Source organism: Ascaphus truei, chromosome 13, assembly GCF_040206685.1.
Source record: "Ascaphus truei isolate aAscTru1 chromosome 13, aAscTru1.hap1, whole genome shotgun sequence".
Classification (NCBI taxonomy): Eukaryota; Metazoa; Chordata; class Amphibia; order Anura; family Ascaphidae; genus Ascaphus; species Ascaphus truei.
This window is the reverse complement of record NC_134495.1, coordinates 32468980-32490547: the sequence shown is the minus strand read 5'-3', so window position 1 is coordinate 32490547 and position 21568 is coordinate 32468980. Positions and strand designations below refer to the sequence as shown.

Here is a 21568-nt window from a genome sequence, read left to right as displayed (position 1 = left end):
TTGACATCCCCCAGACTCCATTTTTTATTATGATGTGCATTTTTTATTCTTTTTTGTGATTGGTGCGTACTGTTGACGTAGATTGGAGGGGGCGTATACATACGCGGGGCATGTCCGGGCATGTTTATAGGCTTTTGGGGCATGCCCGAACATGTTTTTTTCATACTGGGGCATGTCTGGACATGTTTATTCTGAAATAACGCCGTGCGCATGTCAGAAAAGTTCAAATGACGTTGAAAAGAGGGCGTAGCATTTTTTTTTAAATTCAGACAGAATACGGCTTTAAGAGGCTAAACCCTCAAGTGTCAGGGTGGCCGAGTGGTTTAAGGCGTTGGACTTAAGATCCAATGGACGTATGTCCACGTGGGTTCGAATCCCACCCCAGACATAATATTTTTATATATTTTTTTTTTATTTGTATATATATTTTTTATTTGTATAGAGACGGTACAGGGATTAGCCGCAACAGTCGGGGGTTACATATAAATAAAAAGCACAATTGTATGAGTCAAAAATTGCTTATTTTATTTTTTAAAAGATAACACAGTTTTCACCAGGAAATAATTACAAGACGTATTTACAAGTAAAAAAGTAAAACGGCTGTTAAGGCCTTAATAGACTAAAATCATCTAGAGGCGTTGAGTTAGTACGATACATAGTATAGAGGGACAGCAATACAATGTCTTATTTTACAGAGGGAAAAAAAAAAAATTAAACAGCTTATTTACAGTTTCAACCAGGCAATAATTACAATTCGTATTTACAAGTAAAAAAGTAAGTGAGTCATTTCAAAAGTCTTTGAAAAGCTTTTCATAGCAATTGATGCAATAACCTCATTAGCAGATGTTGTGGGGCCATAGTAAAAAAAGTAAATAAGTCATTTCAAAAGTCTTTGAAAAGCGTGTCATAGCAATTGACGCAATAACCTCATTAGCAGATGGTGTGGGGTCATAATGACAAGAAGCTAGACAAACACCATGGTTGTTAACTGAGAGCAGAGGTGTCGTGGGAACAGCCTCATTAACAGCGGTAAATAAGGCATTTCAAAAGACTTGGAAGAGCCTTGAACTGCGGGAGATTGTTTTAAACAGAAGCTGAAAACACCATAGAAGCATTATATTGTTTTATGAAATACTATTAAAGAATGCATAGCCATACAAGCTCAAAAAAAGTGGATGCACAATTACGAAAAATATATTACACGCCGAAAACGCCTGGTTCCTTTGGCGGCATACAGAGTTTAAATAATGCAGCACAAAAATACGGTATTTCAAACGCAACGGTCAAAAATTATCTTTCAGAGCAAGATGTCTATACGTTATACAAACCGGCGCGAAAAAATTTCAAAAGGAATATGATTTTAGTGTCCAATATCGATTCGCAGTGGCAAGCCGACCTCGTATCAATGATTGATTTTGCCAAGTGTAACGACGGAAATCGTTATATTTTGACCGTTATCGATATTTTGTCAAAATACGCCTGGGCAAAATTGTTGCAAAATAAAAAAGGGTTAAGCGTCGCTAATGCGTTACAAGAGATTTTTTTAGAGGGAAGGGTGCCTCAAAAGTTACAAACTGACGGGGGTAAAGAATTCTTGAATAAGAATGTTAATTTACTGCTCCAAAAATATGGCGTTAACAGGTTCATCGCCGGCAACGCCGTTAAGGCAGCCATTATTGAACGCTTTAATAGGACATTAAAAACGAAAATGTGGCGTTTTTTCACAGCACATAATACGCACAGGTACAGCGATGTGTTATCAGACTTAATATACAGCTATAACCACACGCCACATCGCACCATTAAGTGTGCGCCAAAGGATGTAACACAAGCGAATTCTCTCACCGTTTGGAATACTATTTATAGGTCACATGTGTGTTCTAAGAAACTTAAGCCACTTTTAAAAATTGGAGACCACGTTCGGATATCAAAATATAAAGGAGTTTTTACAAAGGGTTATGAACAGTGCTTTACAGATGAAATATTTATTATTGCTGATGTACGCACGAAAGGCGTAAAACCGCTGTATAAGATCACAGATAGCGCTGGTGAGGCCATAGAAGGCTCATTCTACGCTGAAGAGATACAAAAAATACCAAAGAATTTAAATCGCGTTTACAGAATTGAGAAGATATTAAAACAAAAAAGCGTAAGGCGTAAAATCGTCTACTACGTTAAATGGTGTGGATACCCTACAAAATTCAACAGCTGGATAGAAAAAGCACAACTAACTCGTTTGTAAAAAGACGTCACCATGGAGGATATTGCCTTTTATGTAACGCTGCCTAGTAATGCGTCATACGAAACGTTCCCCCAAAATGACATTTCTAATTATACGACAAAACTAGCCAAGCCCATTATTTTAAAAGGTGAATGGGAGGTTGCTTTAACAGAAATACAGTATCCGCATACTTGGAATACATTTGAAAACGTGGACGGTAACGTATCTGTAACACAACTAAGACCGCCGTTACGGAATGCTGCGCCAGACAGCACATTACATGTATCAACGCTAAACGCCATTAAATCAAACTTCATGGTAAAAGCGGGGTATTATAGTGATATTAATGAATTGATTAGGTCTATTAACGAGGCGATGGCCATCAGTAAAGTGAAATTGAAATATGACGACTTTGAAAGAACAGTATCTGTTCCGGGTTCACATCGCTTTACAGCCTCAGAGCGTATGATGAACATTCTAGGCATGGATTCTAATAATATCGATAAAATTGAAAAATGTGATAAAATATGTGCAGATATAAAAAACGGCTTTTATACAATATTTGTTTATACCGATATCATTATGCATCAACGCGTAGGTCACAGTTTTGTCCCCCTACTGCGGACTGTTGAAATCACCGGCAATAATAATGATATCATTACGCAGCGCTACATAAAGCCTGATTACATACCCGTCAGTAAATATCACATCGATTGCATTACAATCGAGATAAAGAACGACCAAAATAAGAACGTCTCATTCAAGTACGGGAAGGCCATTGTAAAACTGCACTTTCGCCCGCGCAAAGGCTCTCTGTATTGAGGGTCCGGCAACATGGTGGCTGTTAAAAACTATGGAGAACCACAGGTTTACAGTATGTACTATAGAGCACAAGCGGGAAATGGCTTACAGGGCTTTCATGGGAGCCCTTATATGTACGGCCGTGGATTAGCAGGCGTTTTCCGCAGTCTCTTTAGACGGGCGGTGCCTTTATTCAGGCGCGGCTTTGATATTGTAAAACCTCATGTAAAAACTGCAGCACTAAATATCGCTAGAGACGTTGTGGGTCGTGTTTCAACCGCTGTGACGAATAAAATGGGTGGTGCAGCACAAGACGGATCAGGACTCGTGTACATCAGTAGAAGCAGTGCTAAAGGCAAACGCAAGCGCAGCGTTGCATTCCCACCCAGCACAACCCGTTATCAAAACAAAAAGAACAGTCGCAACGTCAGAAAGAAGAAAAAAACCTCGCGACAGAACTTAAACGACATCTTTTGATTCATTTGACAAGACAAAAAAATAAATAAAAGTTATTTCAGCATGGCGTTTATTCACACCAACTCCATAGAATGCGCTAAATCTGAACTGGATATCTTTGAAATACAGCCTACACAGACGAGCATAGAAAAAAGTCTGTATGTGGAAATACAACCGTTGGCCGCCCTTTCAGAAACGGCTATATTAGACCTAAAAATGTGATATAATATACCTAAACCCTTGATATATTATTTTATAGACTGCTAATTACTGTATTTTAAGGGCATTGAATGTATTTTTATGTAAACTTTATGTAATATACAGGACCTTTTTTTTTTTATTAGCGTATATTGAGTGTATTGTTTTATTCATATATGTCTTTTCAAAGTAGCATTTAATGTTTTTCTAAAAAGTGGCCCCGTTGATAATATAGTACATACTGTAGAACCTAAGGCCATAATATATTAGACCTAAAAATGTGATATAATATACCTAAACCCTTGATATATTATTTTATAGACTGCTAATTACTGTATTTTAAGGGCATTGAATGTATTTTTATGTAAACTTTATGTAATATACAGGACCTTTTTTTTTTTATTAGCGTATATTGAGTGTATTGTTTTATTCATATATGTCTTTTCAAAGTAACATTTAATGTACTTTATTTTTCTAAAAAGGGGCAAGTGTATTGTTTTATTCATATATGTCTTTTCAAAGTAACATTTAATGTACTTTATTTTTCTAAAAAGGGGGCCCCCGTGATAATATAGTATCATCTATTTTATATCATGATATTTAGTGTATTTTAATAGCATTGATTGTTTTGTTTTTTGTCCGTTTTTTTATCAGACTATATTGAAGGACTTTTAATGATAATATTTAAAGGCCTAGAATTGATTGTACTTTATAATACATGCAGGCTGACCGCTTCCAAACATATATTGCCGAAAATACACAGGGGAGTTCCACAGAGGCAGACCAAGAATGTAAGAATCGACAGAGGCCGCTTAAGACAGCTCTTTTTTTTTATTTTTATTTCTTTATTATTATTTATTTATTTTTGTAATTTTCTTTCATGTAGTTTTGGCTGCTGCACTTCAAGCTGAGCGGTTGGCTAATGACGCTCTAGACTGTCGATTTGGAAAACAGGTTACCGATGGTGCGTATTTATATAAAAGCGGTTGCATATACTTTTTTTTTTTTACTTTTAAAGTTACCTGTGTACATGAATAAACGCCTATGCGGTCTTTTATGCCGTACAGAACAAACCAAGGGGGGTACGGAAAACGGTGTACGATCTGTCAAACGTACGATCAAACAGCACAACCCTGATCCGTCCATAATGACAAATCAAAAACGGGGTATGTATGACAATGTATCGCTGTTATATTTAAAACTAACACTATAGACATGTTTTGAACTTATTTAAAACTTTATAGATTACGGCTGTAATTATATATCTAAGTGGACTAAGATAGTGTTTCTATTCATTTTATTACACTTTTTTTTTATAGCCGACATTAGGGGTCATGCAGCCACAATAATTGTGTAGTTATTTTTTTTATTTTTAAATGCTGCTGTCTATTATAAAACTTTTTAATAATGAGGTCATTGTTCACAGCTTCAAAAATGCACCGGCACCAAAGCGTTAGAAGCCCAAAAGTCGCCGCTGAAATGCAAATCCAGAACAAGAAACCACGGGCCCCGCAACCTGAAAAGAAAGTCAACGCTGAAATGCAAACCCAGAACAAGAAACCACGGGCCCCGCAACCTGAAAAGCATGGTGAGTCTATTGTGCTGTAATTCAAGCATCTATATACGTGATGTTGCGTAATGTAGTACTAACATAGTTCCTCAAGCTGTCTGGACTTTAATCTATTAATGAAATGAGCTGACAGTATTCTTTTTTTTTTTTTGTTGTTGATGTTTTTAGCCTCAAAGACGACCGTAAGGCATGCCACTAGACGTGTTCCTGATAAATGTACCCCTGCACACGACAATGAGCAGCCCAGCACATCAAAAGCTTTGTACGGTGTAAAGCGACCAACAACAACGGTTACGGTTACAATCGAACCACCACCAGCTACAATGTTGAACTCCCCAACAGCAAAGGCGGATATCATTTCGCGTGCCACCGGCGGTGAGTCAGCACGCATAAACACAACACCTGTATCAGGCCTGCAACAAGCCCAGTTGGAAAATATATTGCGTAGAATTGACTTTGGCAGACGCCCACGTGTAAATGACCCTGCTGTTGCACAGCCAACAATTAAAAGACGAAGGGTGCCTTTACAGGACATCACACCGGTCACAAACAGTAAAAGTCAAGGGTTTCCTTTACAGGACATCACGATTGTCACAAACAATGATCATGGGGCGCAGAAAGGTCAGTCAGGTAACTGTACGACGATTAATGACATTGATACACCGCATTATTGGCGATGGTTCTATAATCATTTTGTTTTTTGGATAGATTTAAATCGGCTTATAGAAAATGTAATAAGCGACTTGAAAACATTGATTTTTGTGAAAGAGCATGAACGCGATTTAGAGCGCATGAAAGCCTTGTTATTAAGGCTTCGCCGTTCAAGCGATATATTTCACAAGGGTGTAATGCATCTAAAGGGGGATTCAGTACAACCCCGGCTCTCAATGTCAGATTCGTCCTCTATACACAGCGCTGTTGTGGCTTTTGGGTGTGTATTGTCAGTACACGGTGTTGTTATTATTACGTCGTGTATTATGTTTTGGTTGTTGGCCCCTGAATCCCCCTTTAGATGCATTACACCCTTGTGAAATATATCGCTTGAACGGCGAAGCCTTAATAACAAGGCTTTCATGCGCTCTAAATCGCGTTCATGCTCTTTCACAAAAATCAATGTTTTCAAGTCGCTTATTACATTTTCTATAAGCCGATTTAAATCTATCCAAAAAACAAAATGATTATAGAACCATCGCCAATAATGCGGTGTATCAATGTCATTAATCGTCGTACAGTTACCTGACTGACCTTTCTGCGCCCCATGATCATTGTTTGTGACAATCGTGATGTCCTGTAAAGGAAACCCTTGACTTTTACTGTTTGTGACCGGTGTGATGTCCTGTAAAGGCACCCTTCGTCTTTTAATTGTTGGCTGTGCAACAGCAGGGTCATTTACACGTGGGCGTCTGCCAAAGTCAATTCTACGCAATATATTTTCCAACTGGGCTTGTTGCAGGCCTGATACAGGTGTTGTGTTTATGCGTGCTGACTCACCGCCGGTGGCACGCGAAATGATATCCGCCTTTGCTGTTGGGGAGTTCAACATTGTAGCTGGTGGTGGTTCGATTGTAACCGTAACCGTTGTTGTTGGTCGCTTTACACCGTACAAAGCTTTTGATGTGCTGGGCTGCTCATTGTCGTGTGCAGGGGTACATTTATCAGGAACACGTCTAGTGGCATGCCTTACGGTCGTCTTTGAGGCTAAAAACATCAACAACAAAAAAAAAAAAAGAATACTGTCAGCTCATTTCATTAATAGATTAAAGTCCAGACAGCTTGAGGAACTATGTTAGTACTACATTACGCAACATCACGTATATAGATGCTTGAATTACAGCACAATAGACTCACCATGCTTTTCAGGTTGCGGGGCCCGTGGTTTCTTGTTCTGGGTTTGCATTTCAGCGTTGACTTTCTTTTCAGGTTGCGGGGCCCGTGGTTTCTTGTTCTGGATTTGCATTTCAGCGGCGACTTTTGGGCTTCTAACGCTTTGGTGCCGGTGCATTTTTGAAGCTGTGAACAATGACCTCATTATTAAAAAGTTTTATAATAGACAGCAGCATTTAAAAATAAAAAAAATAACTACACAATTATTGTGGCTGCATGACCCCTAATGTCGGCTATAAAAAAAAAGTGTAATAAAATGAATAGAAACACTATCTTAGTCCACTTAGATATATAATTACAGCCGTAATCTATAAAGTTTTAAATAAGTTCAAAACATGTCTATAGTGTTAGTTTTAAATATAACAGCGATACATTGTCATACATACCCCGTTTTTGATTTGTCATTATGGACGGATCAGGGTTGTGCTGTTTGATCGTACGTTTGACAGATCGTACACCGTTTTCCGTACCCCCCTTGGTTTGTTCTGTACGGCATAAAAGACCGCATAGGCGTTTATTCATGTACACAGGTAACTTTAAAAGTAAAAAAAAAAAAGTATATGCAACCGCTTTTATATAAATACGCACCATCGGTAACCTGTTTTCCAAATCGACAGTCTAGAGCGTCATTAGCCAACCGCTCAGCTTGAAGTGCAGCAGCCAAAACTACATGAAAGAAAATTACAAAAATAAATAAATAATAATAAAGAAATAAAAATAAAAAAAAAGAGCTGTCTTAAGCGGCCTCTGTCGATTCTTACATTCTTGGTCTGCCTCTGTGGAACTCCCCTGTGTATTTTCGGCAATATATGTTTGGAAGCGGTCAGCCTGCATGTATTATAAAGTACAATCAATTCTAGGCCTTTAAATATTATCATTAAAAGTCCTTCAATATAGTCTGATAAAAAAACGGACAAAAAACAAAACAATCAATGCTATTAAAATACACTAAATATCATGATATAAAATAGATGATACTATATTATCACGGGGGCCCCCTTTTTAGAAAAATAAAGTACATTAAATGTTACTTTGAAAAGACATATATGAATAAAACAATACACTTGCCCCTTTTTAGAAAAATAAAGTACATTAAATGTTACTTTGAAAAGACATATATGAATAAAACAATACACTCAATATACGCTAATAAAAAAAAAAAGGTCCTGTATATTACATAAAGTTTACATAAAAATACATTCAATGCCCTTAAAATACAGTAATTAGCAGTCTATAAAATAATATATCAAGGGTTTAGGTATATTATATCACATTTTTAGGTCTAATATATTATGGCCTTAGGTTCTACAGTATGTACTATATTATCAACGGGGCCACTTTTTAGAAAAACATTAAATGCTACTTTGAAAAGACATATATGAATAAAACAATACACTCAATATACGCTAATAAAAAAAAAAAGGTCCTGTATATTACATAAAGTTTACATAAAAATACATTCAATGCCCTTAAAATACAGTAATTAGCAGTCTATAAAATAATATATCAAGGGTTTAGGTATATTATATCACATTTTTAGGTCTAATATAGCCGTTTCTGAAAGGGCGGCCAACGGTTGTATTTCCACATACAGACTTTTTTCTATGCTCGTCTGTGTAGGCTGTATTTCAAAGATATCCAGTTCAGATTTAGCGCATTCTATGGAGTTGGTGTGAATAAACGCCATGCTGAAATAACTTTTATTTATTTTTTTGTCTTGTCAAATGAATCAAAAGATGTCGTTTAAGTTCTGTCGCGAGGTTTTTTTCTTCTTTCTGACGTTGCGACTGTTCTTTTTGTTTTGATAACGGGTTGTGCTGGGTGGGAATGCAACGCTGCGCTTGCGTTTGCCTTTAGCACTGCTTCTACTGATGTACACGAGTCCTGATCCGTCTTGTGCTGCACCACCCATTTTATTCGTCACAGCGGTTGAAACACGACCCACAACGTCTCTAGCGATATTTAGTGCTGCAGTTTTTACATGAGGTTTTACAATATCAAAGCCGCGCCTGAATAAAGGCACCGCCCGTCTAAAGAGACTGCGGAAAACGCCTGCTAATCCACGGCCGTACATATAAGGGCTCCCATGAAAGCCCTGTAAGCCATTTCCCGCTTGTGCTCTATAGTACATACTGTAAACCTGTGGTTCTCCATAGTTTTTAACAGCCACCATGTTGCCGGACCCTCAATACAGAGAGCCTTTGCGCGGGCGAAAGTGCAGTTTTACAATGGCCTTCCCGTACTTGAATGAGACGTTCTTATTTTGGTCGTTCTTTATCTCGATTGTAATGCAATCGATGTGATATTTACTGACGGGTATGTAATCAGGCTTTATGTAGCGCTGCGTAATGATATCATTATTATTGCCGGTGATTTCAACAGTCCGCAGTAGGGGGACAAAACTGTGACCTACGCGTTGATGCATAATGATATCGGTATAAACAAATATTGTATAAAAGCCGTTTTTTATATCTGCACATATTTTATCACATTTTTCAATTTTATCGATATTATTAGAATCCATGCCTAGAATGTTCATCATACGCTCTGAGGCTGTAAAGCGATGTGAACCCGGAACAGATACTGTTCTTTCAAAGTCGTCATATTTCAATTTCACTTTACTGATGGCCATCGCCTCGTTAATAGACCTAATCAATTCATTAATATCACTATAATACCCCGCTTTTACCATGAAGTTTGATTTAATGGCGTTTAGCGTTGATACATGTAATGTGCTGTCTGGCGCAGCATTCCGTAACGGCGGTCTTAGTTGTGTTACAGATACGTTACCGTCCACGTTTTCAAATGTATTCCAAGTATGCGGATACTGTATTTCTGTTAAAGCAACCTCCCATTCACCTTTTAAAATAATGGGCTTGGCTAGTTTTGTCGTATAATTAGAAATGTCATTTTGGGGGAACGTTTCGTATGACGCATTACTAGGCAGCGTTACATAAAAGGCAATATCCTCCATGGTGACGTCTTTTTACAAACGAGTTAGTTGTGCTTTTTCTATCCAGCTGTTGAATTTTGTAGGGTATCCACACCATTTAACGTAGTAGACGATTTTACGCCTTACGCTTTTTTGTTTTAATATCTTCTCAATTCTGTAAACGCGATTTAAATTCTTTGGTATTTTTTGTATCTCTTCAGCGTAGAATGAGCCTTCTATGGCCTCACCAGCGCTATCTGTGATCTTATACAGCGGTTTTACGCCTTTCGTGCGTACATCAGCAATAATAAATATTTCATCTGTAAAGCACTGTTCATAACCCTTTGTAAAAACTCCTTTATATTTTGATATCCGAACGTGGTCTCCAATTTTTAAAAGTGGCTTAAGTTTCTTAGAACACACATGTGACCTATAAATAGTATTCCAAACGGTGAGAGAATTCGCTTGTGTTACATCCTTTGGCGCACACTTAATGGTGCGATGTGGCGTGTGGTTATAGCTGTATATTAAGTCTGATAACACATCGCTGTACCTGTGCGTATTATGTGCTGTGAAAAAACGCCACATTTTCGTTTTTAATGTCCTATTAAAGCGTTCAATAATGGCTGCCTTAACGGCGTTGCCGGCGATGAACCTGTTAACGCCATATTTTTGGAGCAGTAAATTAACATTCTTATTCAAGAATTCTTTACCCCCGTCAGTTTGTAACTTTTGAGGCACCCTTCCCTCTAAAAAAATCTCTTGTAACGCATTAGCGACGCTTAACCCTTTTTTATTTTGCAACAATTTTGCCCAGGCGTATTTTGACAAAATATCGATAACGGTCAAAATATAACGATTTCCGTCGTTACACTTGGCAAAATCAATCATTGATACGAGGTCGGCTTGCCACTGCGAATCGATATTGGACACTAAAATCATATTCCTTTTGAAATTTTTTCGCGCCGGTTTGTATAACGTATAGACATCTTGCTCTGAAAGATAATTTTTGACCGTTGCGTTTGAAATACCGTATTTTTGTGCTGCATTATTTAAACTCTGTATGCCGCCAAAGGAACCAGGCGTTTTCGGCGTGTAATATATTTTTCGTAATTGTGCATCCACTTTTTTTGAGCTTGTATGGCTATGCATTCTTTAATAGTATTTCATAAAACAATATAATGCTTCTATGGTGTTTTCAGCTTCTGTTTAAAACAATCTCCCGCAGTTCAAGGCTCTTCCAAGTCTTTTGAAATGCCTTATTTACCGCTGTTAATGAGGCTGTTCCCACGACACCTCTGCTCTCAGTTAACAACCATGGTGTTTGTCTAGCTTCTTGTCATTATGACCCCACACCATCTGCTAATGAGGTTATTGCGTCAATTGCTATGACACGCTTTTCAAAGACTTTTGAAATGACTTATTTACTTTTTTTACTATGGCCCCACAACATCTGCTAATGAGGTTATTGCATCAATTGCTATGAAAAGCTTTTCAAAGACTTTTGAAATGACTCACTTACTTTTTTACTTGTAAATACGAATTGTAATTATTGCCTGGTTGAAACTGTAAATAAGCTGTTTAATTTTTTTTTTTTCCCTCTGTAAAATAAGACATTGTATTGCTGTCCCTCTATACTATGTATCGTACTAACTCAACGCCTCTAGATGATTTTAGTCTATTAAGGCCTTAACAGCCGTTTTACTTTTTTACTTGTAAATACGTCTTGTAATTATTTCCTGGTGAAAACTGTGTTATCTTTTAAAAAATAAAATAAGCAATTTTTGACTCATACAATTGTGCTTTTTATTTATATGTAACCCCCGACTGTTGCGGCTAATCCCTGTACCGTCTCTATACAAATAAAAAATATATATACAAATAAAAAAAAAATATATAAAAATATTATGTCTGGGGTGGGATTCGAACCCACGTGGACATACGTCCATTGGATCTTAAGTCCAACGCCTTAAACCACTCGGCCACCCTGACACTTGAGGGTTTAGCCTCTTAAAGCCGTATTCTGTCTGAATTTAAAAAAAAATGCTACGCCCTCTTTTCAACGTCATTTGAACTTTTCTGACATGCGCACGGCGTTATTTCAGAATAAACATGTCCAGACATGCCCCAGTATGAAAAAAACATGTTCGGGCATGCCCCAAAAGCCTATAAACATGCCCGGACATGCCCCGCGTATGTATACGCCCCCTCCAATCTACGTCAACAGTACGCACCAATCACAAAAAAGAATAAAAAATGCACATCATAATAAAAAATGGAGTCTGGGGGATGTCAACCGCGGTTTTTTGGCTTAGGGGGCGTCAACTGCGTTTTTTTGGCGTAGGGGGCGTCAACTGCGGTTTTTTGGCGTAGGGGGCGTCAACCGCGTTTTTTTGGCGCAGGGGGCGGCAACCTAAAAATGCGCAGGGGGCGGGGCCGGATACGGATGGGGCGGGACCGGATACGGAAGGGGCGGGACATAGGGCGGGTTTAAGGCCAAAAGGGGCGGGGCTTAGGGGAAAAGGGGGCGTGGTACCTGTCAAAAAAAGTTTGACATAATGTATGCCTCCCTACTACTAGTATACGGGATAACCATGGGAGATCTAGGAGCGACAGCAGGTCATCCATCACATCTAATGGGGCCAGATCAAAAAATCAGGAACAGGCTCCCTCTTTGTCTTCTTTTTTATCCACAGGAACACGATCACGCCGCGAACCAGACGATCGCGGAGAAAACGTGGAAACTCGCGGGAGACCAAAAAGAAAGAAGTACACATAGATGAGTGTGATAATAACGTCATTAATCTCTCAGGAGTGGAACTCTCCCATGCACAATTATCTCTACTAAATAAGGGACTGGGTTTTGCCCCGGTTCAGGACTTCCACTTGTTCCAGACTGTGATTGACCTCCAAAGGTTTACTCGCAAATTATCCTTAAAAAAGTTTTTTATATCAAGAGGACATTTTCAAACTAATAACTTGTCTGACTCTGATAATGATGTTGTATTACCCAATACTGATGATGAACTACCTAATATTGTTACTAATGATGCATTAACTAATATTTCTCTTGATACCTTTCAGGAAACCTGTGTATTATCAGACTTGGACGCATTACTTGAGCAGCAAGGCGAAGAAATCAATGCTTTCTCCCAACCTTTCTTTGGCACCCACTCCTCAGGATTTAAAAAGAAGTCTATCTTCTGCCCCAATGCCAATAGGGGGCCTTTCATTACGGCATTTGAAAGGTTGGTAGAAAGAGACCTTCAAATTTTATCTAAAGGTTTCTCCTGCTCATCTATGCATGCCAATAACCTGACATACACGGAGATTCATGAACTAGACACCTTGAAGCATAACAAAGACATCATGTTTAGAAATGCTGATAAAGGTGGAGCCCTTGTGGTTTTATCCACCCTACAATACAAACAGGAGGCATTACGGCAGCTAGGGAATCCGGATCAGTATAAACTTCTTAAAAAGGATCCAACACAGGACTTTATTAGTCAACTAGATGAAATTATTGAATTTGGAAAGATACTCTGTACATTAGACAAACATGAGATTGAATTTTTGAGAAGTCCACATCCCGTGATTCCGGTATTCCACCATCTCCCAAAGATCCATAAGTCACTGGTCGACCCTCCTGGTCGTCCTATAGTGGCAGGTATTGGATCTTTGGGAGATGGGTTATCGCGGTATGTGGACTCTTATCTCAAACCATTGGTACTGGCATTACCGTCATTCATTAAGGATTCCACGGACCTCATGGTAGATGTAAAGGATCTGGTCTGGAAAAAAGAATACAGATGGGTCACCCTTGACGTGATCTCTCTGTATTCCATCATTAATCACGATCACGGGTTATTAGCTATCACGCACTTTTTAAATTTATCACATCTGTCCACTTCACTTTGCACTTTTCTATTAGAATCTATTAAATTTTTATTAACTCACAATTATTTCTTATTTGATTCACGTTTTTATTTACAATTATTAGGCACTGCAATGGGCACAAGTTTAGCACCATCATATGCAAACTTATTCATGGGGTTATGGGAAGCACAATATATATATCACAGTAATAATTCTTATCGTTCACAAATTATTTACTATAAAAGATTCATCGACGATCTCATTATTATATGGGACGGCGATGAATCATCACTTGTAGCATTTATAAACACACTTAATATCAATAATGTTAATATCAAATTCACTTATGAACAAAATATAAATTGCATCAATTATCTGGACCTGCTCCTTTACATAGACCATGACATGCTAATCCAAACTGACATATTTCGCAAGCCAAACTCCCGAAACACACTACTGTCAGCCAAAAGTTGTCATCCACAATCTTTAATCAAAAGTATTCCGAGGGCCCAATTTGTAAGGTTGAGACGGATATGTTCTGATGACGAGAATTTCTCTTTGCAGTCACAAGCACTATTTGAGAGATTCCAAGCCAGGGGTTACAAATATACAGATATCCAGACAGCATACGAGTACGCTATGACTTTGGATCACCCTGGAATCCTCGATAAAAAGAAAAAAGACAAACATCATAAGGGGTACATACAATCTAAGAGCAAGTATAGTAATATGAGTCCATTATTCATCACGACTTATAGTCGTAAATCCAAGCTTATATGCGACATTGTGCATAAACATTGGCACACCCTGTGCCTTGATAAGGATATTGCTGAGTTTACCTTGAAGGGACCAAAATTTTCATTCCGTAGGGCTAAGACACTAGCATCACACCTCTCGCCAAGTCACTTTCAAACTAAAACTGATCTTAAAAGAATTGGTAGTATTCCTAAAGGTTTTTATGCATGTGGAAATTGTTCCATGTGTAAATATGTTCATAGTACAAAATTTGTCCAAACTGACATCAATGGAAAAAAATATTTTATTAAAGAATTTTTGAATTGTAATACATCCTACACCATTTATCTTTTGAGATGTGGTTGCAAAAAATTATATGTGGGACGAACCATTCGGCCAGTCAAGACCCGCATTGCCGAGCATGTCAGGCTTATTAAAAAGAATGATGTGTCTCATCCAGTTCCCAGACACTTCTCCAGATGCCCTAAAGGGGGAATAGCCAACTTTTCCTATATGGCAATTGAACATATCCCTTGTAACGCTAGAGGAGGCCATAGAGAGGGGGTATTAAATAAACAGGAAATGTATTGGGTGTACACTCTGAACACACTCCATCCGGCCGGCATCAATCAGGAGTGGGAACTGAAACACTTCCTGATGGGGTAATGGCTAAGTTTTGGGGTGGGTTCACAGTGTTCACCCAATTACATTGTGATCTGGGAGGTGACATATTAAGTTACTGTCTGTCATGCGGTTGCCACTGTATTCATGGATATGAATTATGTGAATAAATTGATAAAATGTTTATATCCCTTTAAAGTGAATCTTGATACTGAAAATGCTTTATAAGTACAAAAAAGATTTTATAAGTACTAGATATATGAAATCCTTTGTTATACATCTGTATACTTCCATTAATTGATATAGCTTTATATAATAATAATGATGCTGGTAACTTAAAACATCAGTAGTTGTGTTTTTAAATTTATCTATTATATGTTCTGTTTTGTTTTTAAATTTTTCATGTGTATGTTGTAAATACCTTGTTGTGCAGCCATTGCTATGGGGATTGTTGGGGAGATAGTTATCCACTTTAATGATTAATCTACCACAGGTGAGGTTTAAATACGTTCCCTGTTTCTATTGGTGGCATACACTCACCACTCCCTATATCTATTTGGCTGCCATACACTATCAGCACTCTTTTAAAAAGTCCATAGCCTGGACGAAACATGTTAGAGTGGTTGCCTGATGTTTGCTGCTAGCGATCAATAAAGTTTTTTTAGACATCCATGCGTTGGCTGCTGAAGTTGCTGTGAACCACGGACCATCTTACCCCCTTCTTCCTGTGTCATCATTTCCGGAGGAGCACGCTGACGCCAGCTACACCAGAGGAGGAAGCCGCTGCAGAATTCCCTGCACCAACAGGGACGGCTTTTTCGTGAGTACTCCTAACCTCCACACGGTATTTCAGGGAGATTATTGAGGCGGTTAGTGCCGGGCTGTGATTTACTTGGGGGCGCCCCTTAGGGAGGTGTCCCCCTGTACCTCTATCCGGCTTACTATTACCCAACTCCCTGTTTTCAATACCGGAGGCTTATTGTTTCATTAATCATTGCTGGGTCTCTCTTCAATCAAGTTGCCATAAAGTGTGTGCACTACCTGTTAGCAGCCTCGGTATACTGGGTAATTCCATATTCTCCAAAATCTATGCCAAACTGGGTTTACTTTTTAGAAACAAATCCTCCCTAAGGCCACTTGTCAGAAAAGCACATCGCTCAGCAGATGCTAATGCCAAGTAAAGACAATGGGAACATAGTATATGAGTACCCTCTACAACTCAATGTGCAACTTTGTCCTACAATTTAACTACAACACTCACCTCTGTGAAATGTTCCAAGAACTAGATTGTCTATCCCTTGAGTCCAGGTGCAAAGTACATTTTTCCAGTCTTGCCTTCAAATACTTTCTGGGTCGGCAACCTGGCTATTTTTGAATGAGTTCTTCCCCCCTACAACATGCAGCACTTAACACATGATATCTGACTCCAAAAGGCTTTTCACGTTCCCAAGGTTCAACAAAGAATCTGGTCGCTCCTCCTTCTGTTGCCGTGTACTTCACGACTGGGTCAACCTACCAGAGACTCTGAAAGCTTCTTAGGTAAAAAGGAAGAAGGTGCAAAACCCAAAAGATGGAGAATTGCCGAAACTCCAAACACAGGACACTCAAATAAGTATGTAACGGTATTTCTGGCCCGGCCTGACCCACCCAATCTCACATTGGCCCCTGTGGTCTAACCGGACCCCATTACAGTGTGAATATGCCTGATGGTGCACCTGCTGGCTACAGGACTCCTGAGTCTCCCGCATGATGGTGTGTGGGGAGAACCCGTCAGACAGGCAACTGAGGTAGTGTGCTGAGTCTCACCTAGTTCCAGTGCAGCGCCTCCACCTCACCAGGGTCCCTGCGTCCGCAAGGGAATGATCCTGGCGAGGAACGCCTCCGTGGTGCTCCTCTCTGTACACTCTTTCCAGATAGATACACGAGAGGGTTTCTGGCTGAACTCATCTTTATTGACACGGCAGGGCAACTGCCCTCCACAAGTAGTATCTTCAGCCGCTCATCTCGCCAGTGCTCCCTTTAGATAGGCATATCACCTAGATCAGGGATTCACTATTCCCGCAGGAATCACTGTACTGTGCCAGGTCCCTGGACACAGCCTCCCATGGAGTTACTATATCATAACTGACAGAACTCTTCCTCAACTGGACTTGAACTAGACAGCAACTCAGGTAGAACTTTCCAGCAACTCCACAGCAACTCAGCAGCAACTAACTTTAGAACACAGTGCTGTGCCTTATGTAAGCTTCTGAGGCTGACACATCTCTGACATCACTAACCATGGAGTCAGAGCATGTGACCAGTCCCAGCCATACACAGAGCACCCCACCAGGGTGTGAGGGAAAACCTCCATGATTACTGCTGGCATGCCCACACTTACCAGGCCTTACTGCCAGCAGGAGAGATGACTGTAGGCATTTTACATGACCGCTACAAGTATAAGAAAAAAAGGGGGGATGGGGGAGCACCGGTGGAAGGCTGGTATAAAACCTAAATTGGTTGTGTAATGTTATATGACAATATGAAGGGTTTTGTGGGTGTAAAATAATTGTTAACACTCACACGGCTTTGTGCGAATGCTGTCGCATCAAGGTATCTTTAAGACTCCCTTTTCTTTCTTCTTTTTTCTTCTTCCTTCTTTCGTCTCCTTTCTGTCTTCTGGATTTTTTCTGCCGCCTTGCGTCTGTATTCTTCTTCTCCTACTTCTTTGATGTTTATCTCACCCTCGGAATAAATATATACACAAAAATATGTGAGCAAACTGTGATTTTATATGGGAAGGTGTCAGGATATATAGTAAGAATATATATAAAACACTCACACGGGCGTGTGTGCGTGCGCTCTAAGGGATGGTATCTTGGTCTTTCAGGGGCAATCCCACTTCTTAAAGTAAAGTATAAGCTCTAAAAACAGAAAGTCAAAAGCCACACCTTAGTTAAAAATTGCAGAAACAAAATAAAATGTAACTACTCACACGGCCAAGTGTGAGTGCACACTTGGATATGGTATCTTTGGGTTCTCCTTCTAAGGTCCCAGCTGGAAAGGGTCTACTGGTGCTGAACGTGGGTCCTCACCCCCCCCAATGGGTCAAAAAGTTCTGAGCCCGAGAAATTCAAGGCCAAGGTCTTTATTAAATGAAATGAACAATAAAACAACAAAGCACAGCTAACTCAGCCCGTGAGTTACTCTGTGGAAAGTTAAAAAGCCAGTCTTTAGGGAATCGAGCAGGGCTTGTGGTACTGCAGCTGAACTGCCTCCGCGTCCGGATGTAGCGCTGCACGTTTTGACAAGAAAAAAAGGGGGGATGGGGGAGCACCGGTGGAAGGCTGGTATAAAACCTAAATTGGTTGTGTAATGTTATATGACAATATGAAGGGTAGATCCTTTATTGGGGTCTTTAGAGTCACAGGCGGAAAAGAAGCAGAGGGATACCTTGCCTACCACCAAGGTTGCTATATCCCCCTTTACTATACCTACCATCCCCCTAGGTAGCGCCCGGGTTTTTTGTTCTCCATTCACTCAAATAAGTATGACAGGTACAAAAAAATGATAAGTTATTGTTCAAAAACAGATAAAAAAAATTAAGTGCCAAATGGAACATAGTCGCAAGGAAACTCCCATTGGAGACAATATGAGTTTTCATGTAAGAGTCCCCCGATTGGCACTCAAAGTTTAATGAATAACCTCCTATGGCCCCGATCCACAGAGTTGTTTCAAGTGAGCTAGCATGATGTTAACCTGAGTTACCTTAACCTCAAATCTCAATAAGTTAACTTTCAGTCCGGAAAGGTCATTGCAACAACTACAGTAAAGCAGATGTTAGTGATAAAAATATGCAAAAGAAGCGTACCCCCTAATAATGCCTATCCATATACTGTACTGTAAGTCCATTAATACAGACATTTAACGTGACATGAATTAGGTCATACTTAAAGGTGGAGTTAATCCTATCCAGTTCCTGAAATATTCGTTTTGCCGGAGAGCAAGTCCTATTTTAATAAAGTGATCAGTTATTAATATAGCTCCTCAAACATTCATATGCAACATGTGGGGAGAATTACAATGAACAAAACTGAACATTCCTGAGATATGCATGGAAATGTGTTAATCTCAGGAAAAATAATGTCCTTTACTGGTTATGTAACATGACATTGTGAGTCCTGAATTAAGGGAGCTCTGTGTATATTGTATTGTATGTCGTTTTCTGTATAGCGCCATTAATGTACATAGTGCTTCACAGTAGTAATACACGTGGTAATCATATAAATAACAAATAATATAAATAACAGGTCATGGGAATAAGTGCTTCAGACATAAACATAACATTTAGGAAGAGGAGTCCCTGCTCCGAGGAGCTTATAATCTAATTGGTATGTACAGTAGGAGGAACGTACAGAGACAGTAGTAGGGCATTTTGGTAAGTGCTTCAGCAGGGGGCCAAGCTTTATGTATCATGTGTCTAGTAATATCTACGGTGCTACTCATATGCTTCTTTAAGCAAGTGTGTCTTAAGGTGGGTCTTAAAGATGGATAGAGAGGGTGCTTGTCGGGTATTGAGGGGAAGGGCATTCCAGAGGTGTGGGGCAGTCAGTGAGAAGGGTTTAAGGTGGGAGAGGGCTTTAGATCCAAAGGGGTAGAGAGAAGACATCGTTGAGCAGAACGCAAGAGTCGGGATGGTGCTTAGCGAGAAATTAGGGCTGAGATGTAAGGAGGGGCAGAGGAGTGTAAAGCTTTAAAAGTGAGGAGGAGAATTGTATGTGTGATACGGGATTTAGTCAGTGAGGGAGAGGGAGGGGGGAGGGGTGGGGATATGGGATTTGATAGGAAGCCAGGAGAGCGATTTCAGCAGGGGAGACGCTGAGACAGATTTAGGAAAGAGTAGAGTGATTCTGGCAGCAGCGTTTAGGATAGATTGTAGGGGAGACAGGTGAGAGGCAGGAAGCCCGGACAGCAGGAAGTTACAGTAGTCGAGACGGGAGAGAATGAGGGCCTGAGTAAAAGTTTTAGCAGTCAAGCAACAGAGGAAAGGGCGTATATGGCCCTAGCAGTGAGTTCTTCTATGGATTGTTTATTAGTATTTTATCTCCAGTATATACGGTGCTGTAATGAGAAAGGGCATATGTGAAACATTTAAAGAAAGAGATTTATGTGGTGCTTTACCTTAATTTTTTTAAGTTTTTCTCCAAAATATTTTCTGAAATTACTGTGGCTTTAAATGAAAGCCATGTCTAGAGTAGTACAATAAAGTACAAAGGTTTACGAATGCACAATAGGAACCATGCAGTGCATAGATGAAAATTATTCAGCAACATGCTCACTAAGAGGAAATTCTGTCAATGTAGTAAGAGAATGAACTACAGTAGACTCTCATGATAGACAAATAATGTTATACTTCTGATATTGATATACAATGTCATATAAAGGTTTTTGAAAGCACAATAGCAATCATGCAGTGATTAGCTGAAAAGAATGTAGACACAACTTATTACCTTTGATCTTGCTAGTTATGTTCTCACAGTTTTCAGTTTGTTTCTCCATTCGGTGAAGCCAGGAACAAATTGCCTTTCATTAAAGCTGACATATTCACCAGACAAAAAGTAGTTAATTAGAAATGTATAAAGATCCTAATAACATGAAGATATTTTTTAGTATGCATCCCCAAAATAGGTTTTTGGAGGAAGAGGCATACACGGTAATAATAGATACTTGTCTCCCAGTGAAGAAAGAGCAAATACTGTACTGCAACAATGACTAATGGATGCCTACAGTATATTTACAGGATACACTAATAAATGGTTTGGGCATTTCCCTTACAGGTAAGAGAAGTCAAATTCTTAGAGTAAATGTAATTTATTCAACTGACCAGAACAACAGTGCTTTGAGCTCACAGCTTAATTTCATTACATATTTTTCGGAGTTCCATGCAGTGTTTAAAATACCTAAAAGTGTTTTATGCAGTGTTATGATGTACAGCTTTTTATATTTTCAGCAGCTATGAGGAAAAAAAGCCTGGAATCTTTCTGGGTCTGGATATCATTAATTACCATTCATTTGTCTCACAGCTGGCCCCCATAAAAGGAATGGACATTAGAGCTAGAAAAAGAATAAAGAAAATGCATACAGTAATTCTATAGTAAATTGAATAACACATTGAAACAGGCAATACAAAGATGTCAGTGGGATGCTACAACACAAAAGATGTTAAGCAGAAACAGCAATGTGAATATTTATTGAGACCATTCTAGAGTTCAATTTGTGCAGTCTTGCACTGAAG

At 39.2% G+C, this 21568-nt stretch overlaps 1 protein-coding gene and 2 non-coding genes across 3 annotated transcripts; 1 reads left to right on the top strand and 2 right to left on the bottom strand.

Moving 5' to 3' along the window:
• The first annotated feature begins 304 nt into the window (after window positions 1–304).
• TRNAL-UAA (transfer RNA leucine (anticodon UAA)) lies at window positions 305–388 on the top strand. The gene has a single exon. It is a non-coding gene; the product is annotated as a tRNA-Leu (tRNA).
• Window positions 389–6081: 5693 nt separating this feature from the next.
• LOC142464622 (uncharacterized) lies at window positions 6082–8088 on the bottom strand. Its single transcript, XM_075567991.1, has 5 exons — window positions 7892–8088; window positions 7719–7796; window positions 7517–7615; window positions 7095–7256; window positions 6082–6944 (listed from the first exon to the last, which is right to left on the bottom strand). Exons 1-5 carry the CDS (start codon window positions 7962–7964, stop codon window positions 6082–6084), a joined length of 1275 nt encoding a protein of 424 aa, XP_075424106.1. The 5' UTR covers window positions 7965–8088.
• Window positions 8089–11970: 3882 nt separating this feature from the next.
• On the bottom strand, window positions 11971–12054 carry TRNAL-UAA (transfer RNA leucine (anticodon UAA)). Its single transcript has one exon. It is a non-coding gene; the product is annotated as a tRNA-Leu (tRNA).
• Between the last annotated feature and the right edge of the window lie 9514 nt (window positions 12055–21568).

Bases quoted from the DNA above. Each gene is read 5' to 3' on its own strand.
- LOC142464622 (XM_075567991.1), bottom strand. From the start codon at position 7,964: ATGCAGGCTGACCGCTTCCAAACATATATTGCCGAAAATACACAGGGG. The intron at 7,616-7,718 runs GTGCGTATTTAT...TATGCCGTACAG, and splicing joins TGGAAAACAGGTTACCGATG to AACAAACCAAGGGGGGTACG. The intron at 6,945-7,094 runs GTGAGTCTATTG...TGATGTTTTTAG, and splicing joins CCCGCAACCTGAAAAGCATG to CCTCAAAGACGACCGTAAGG.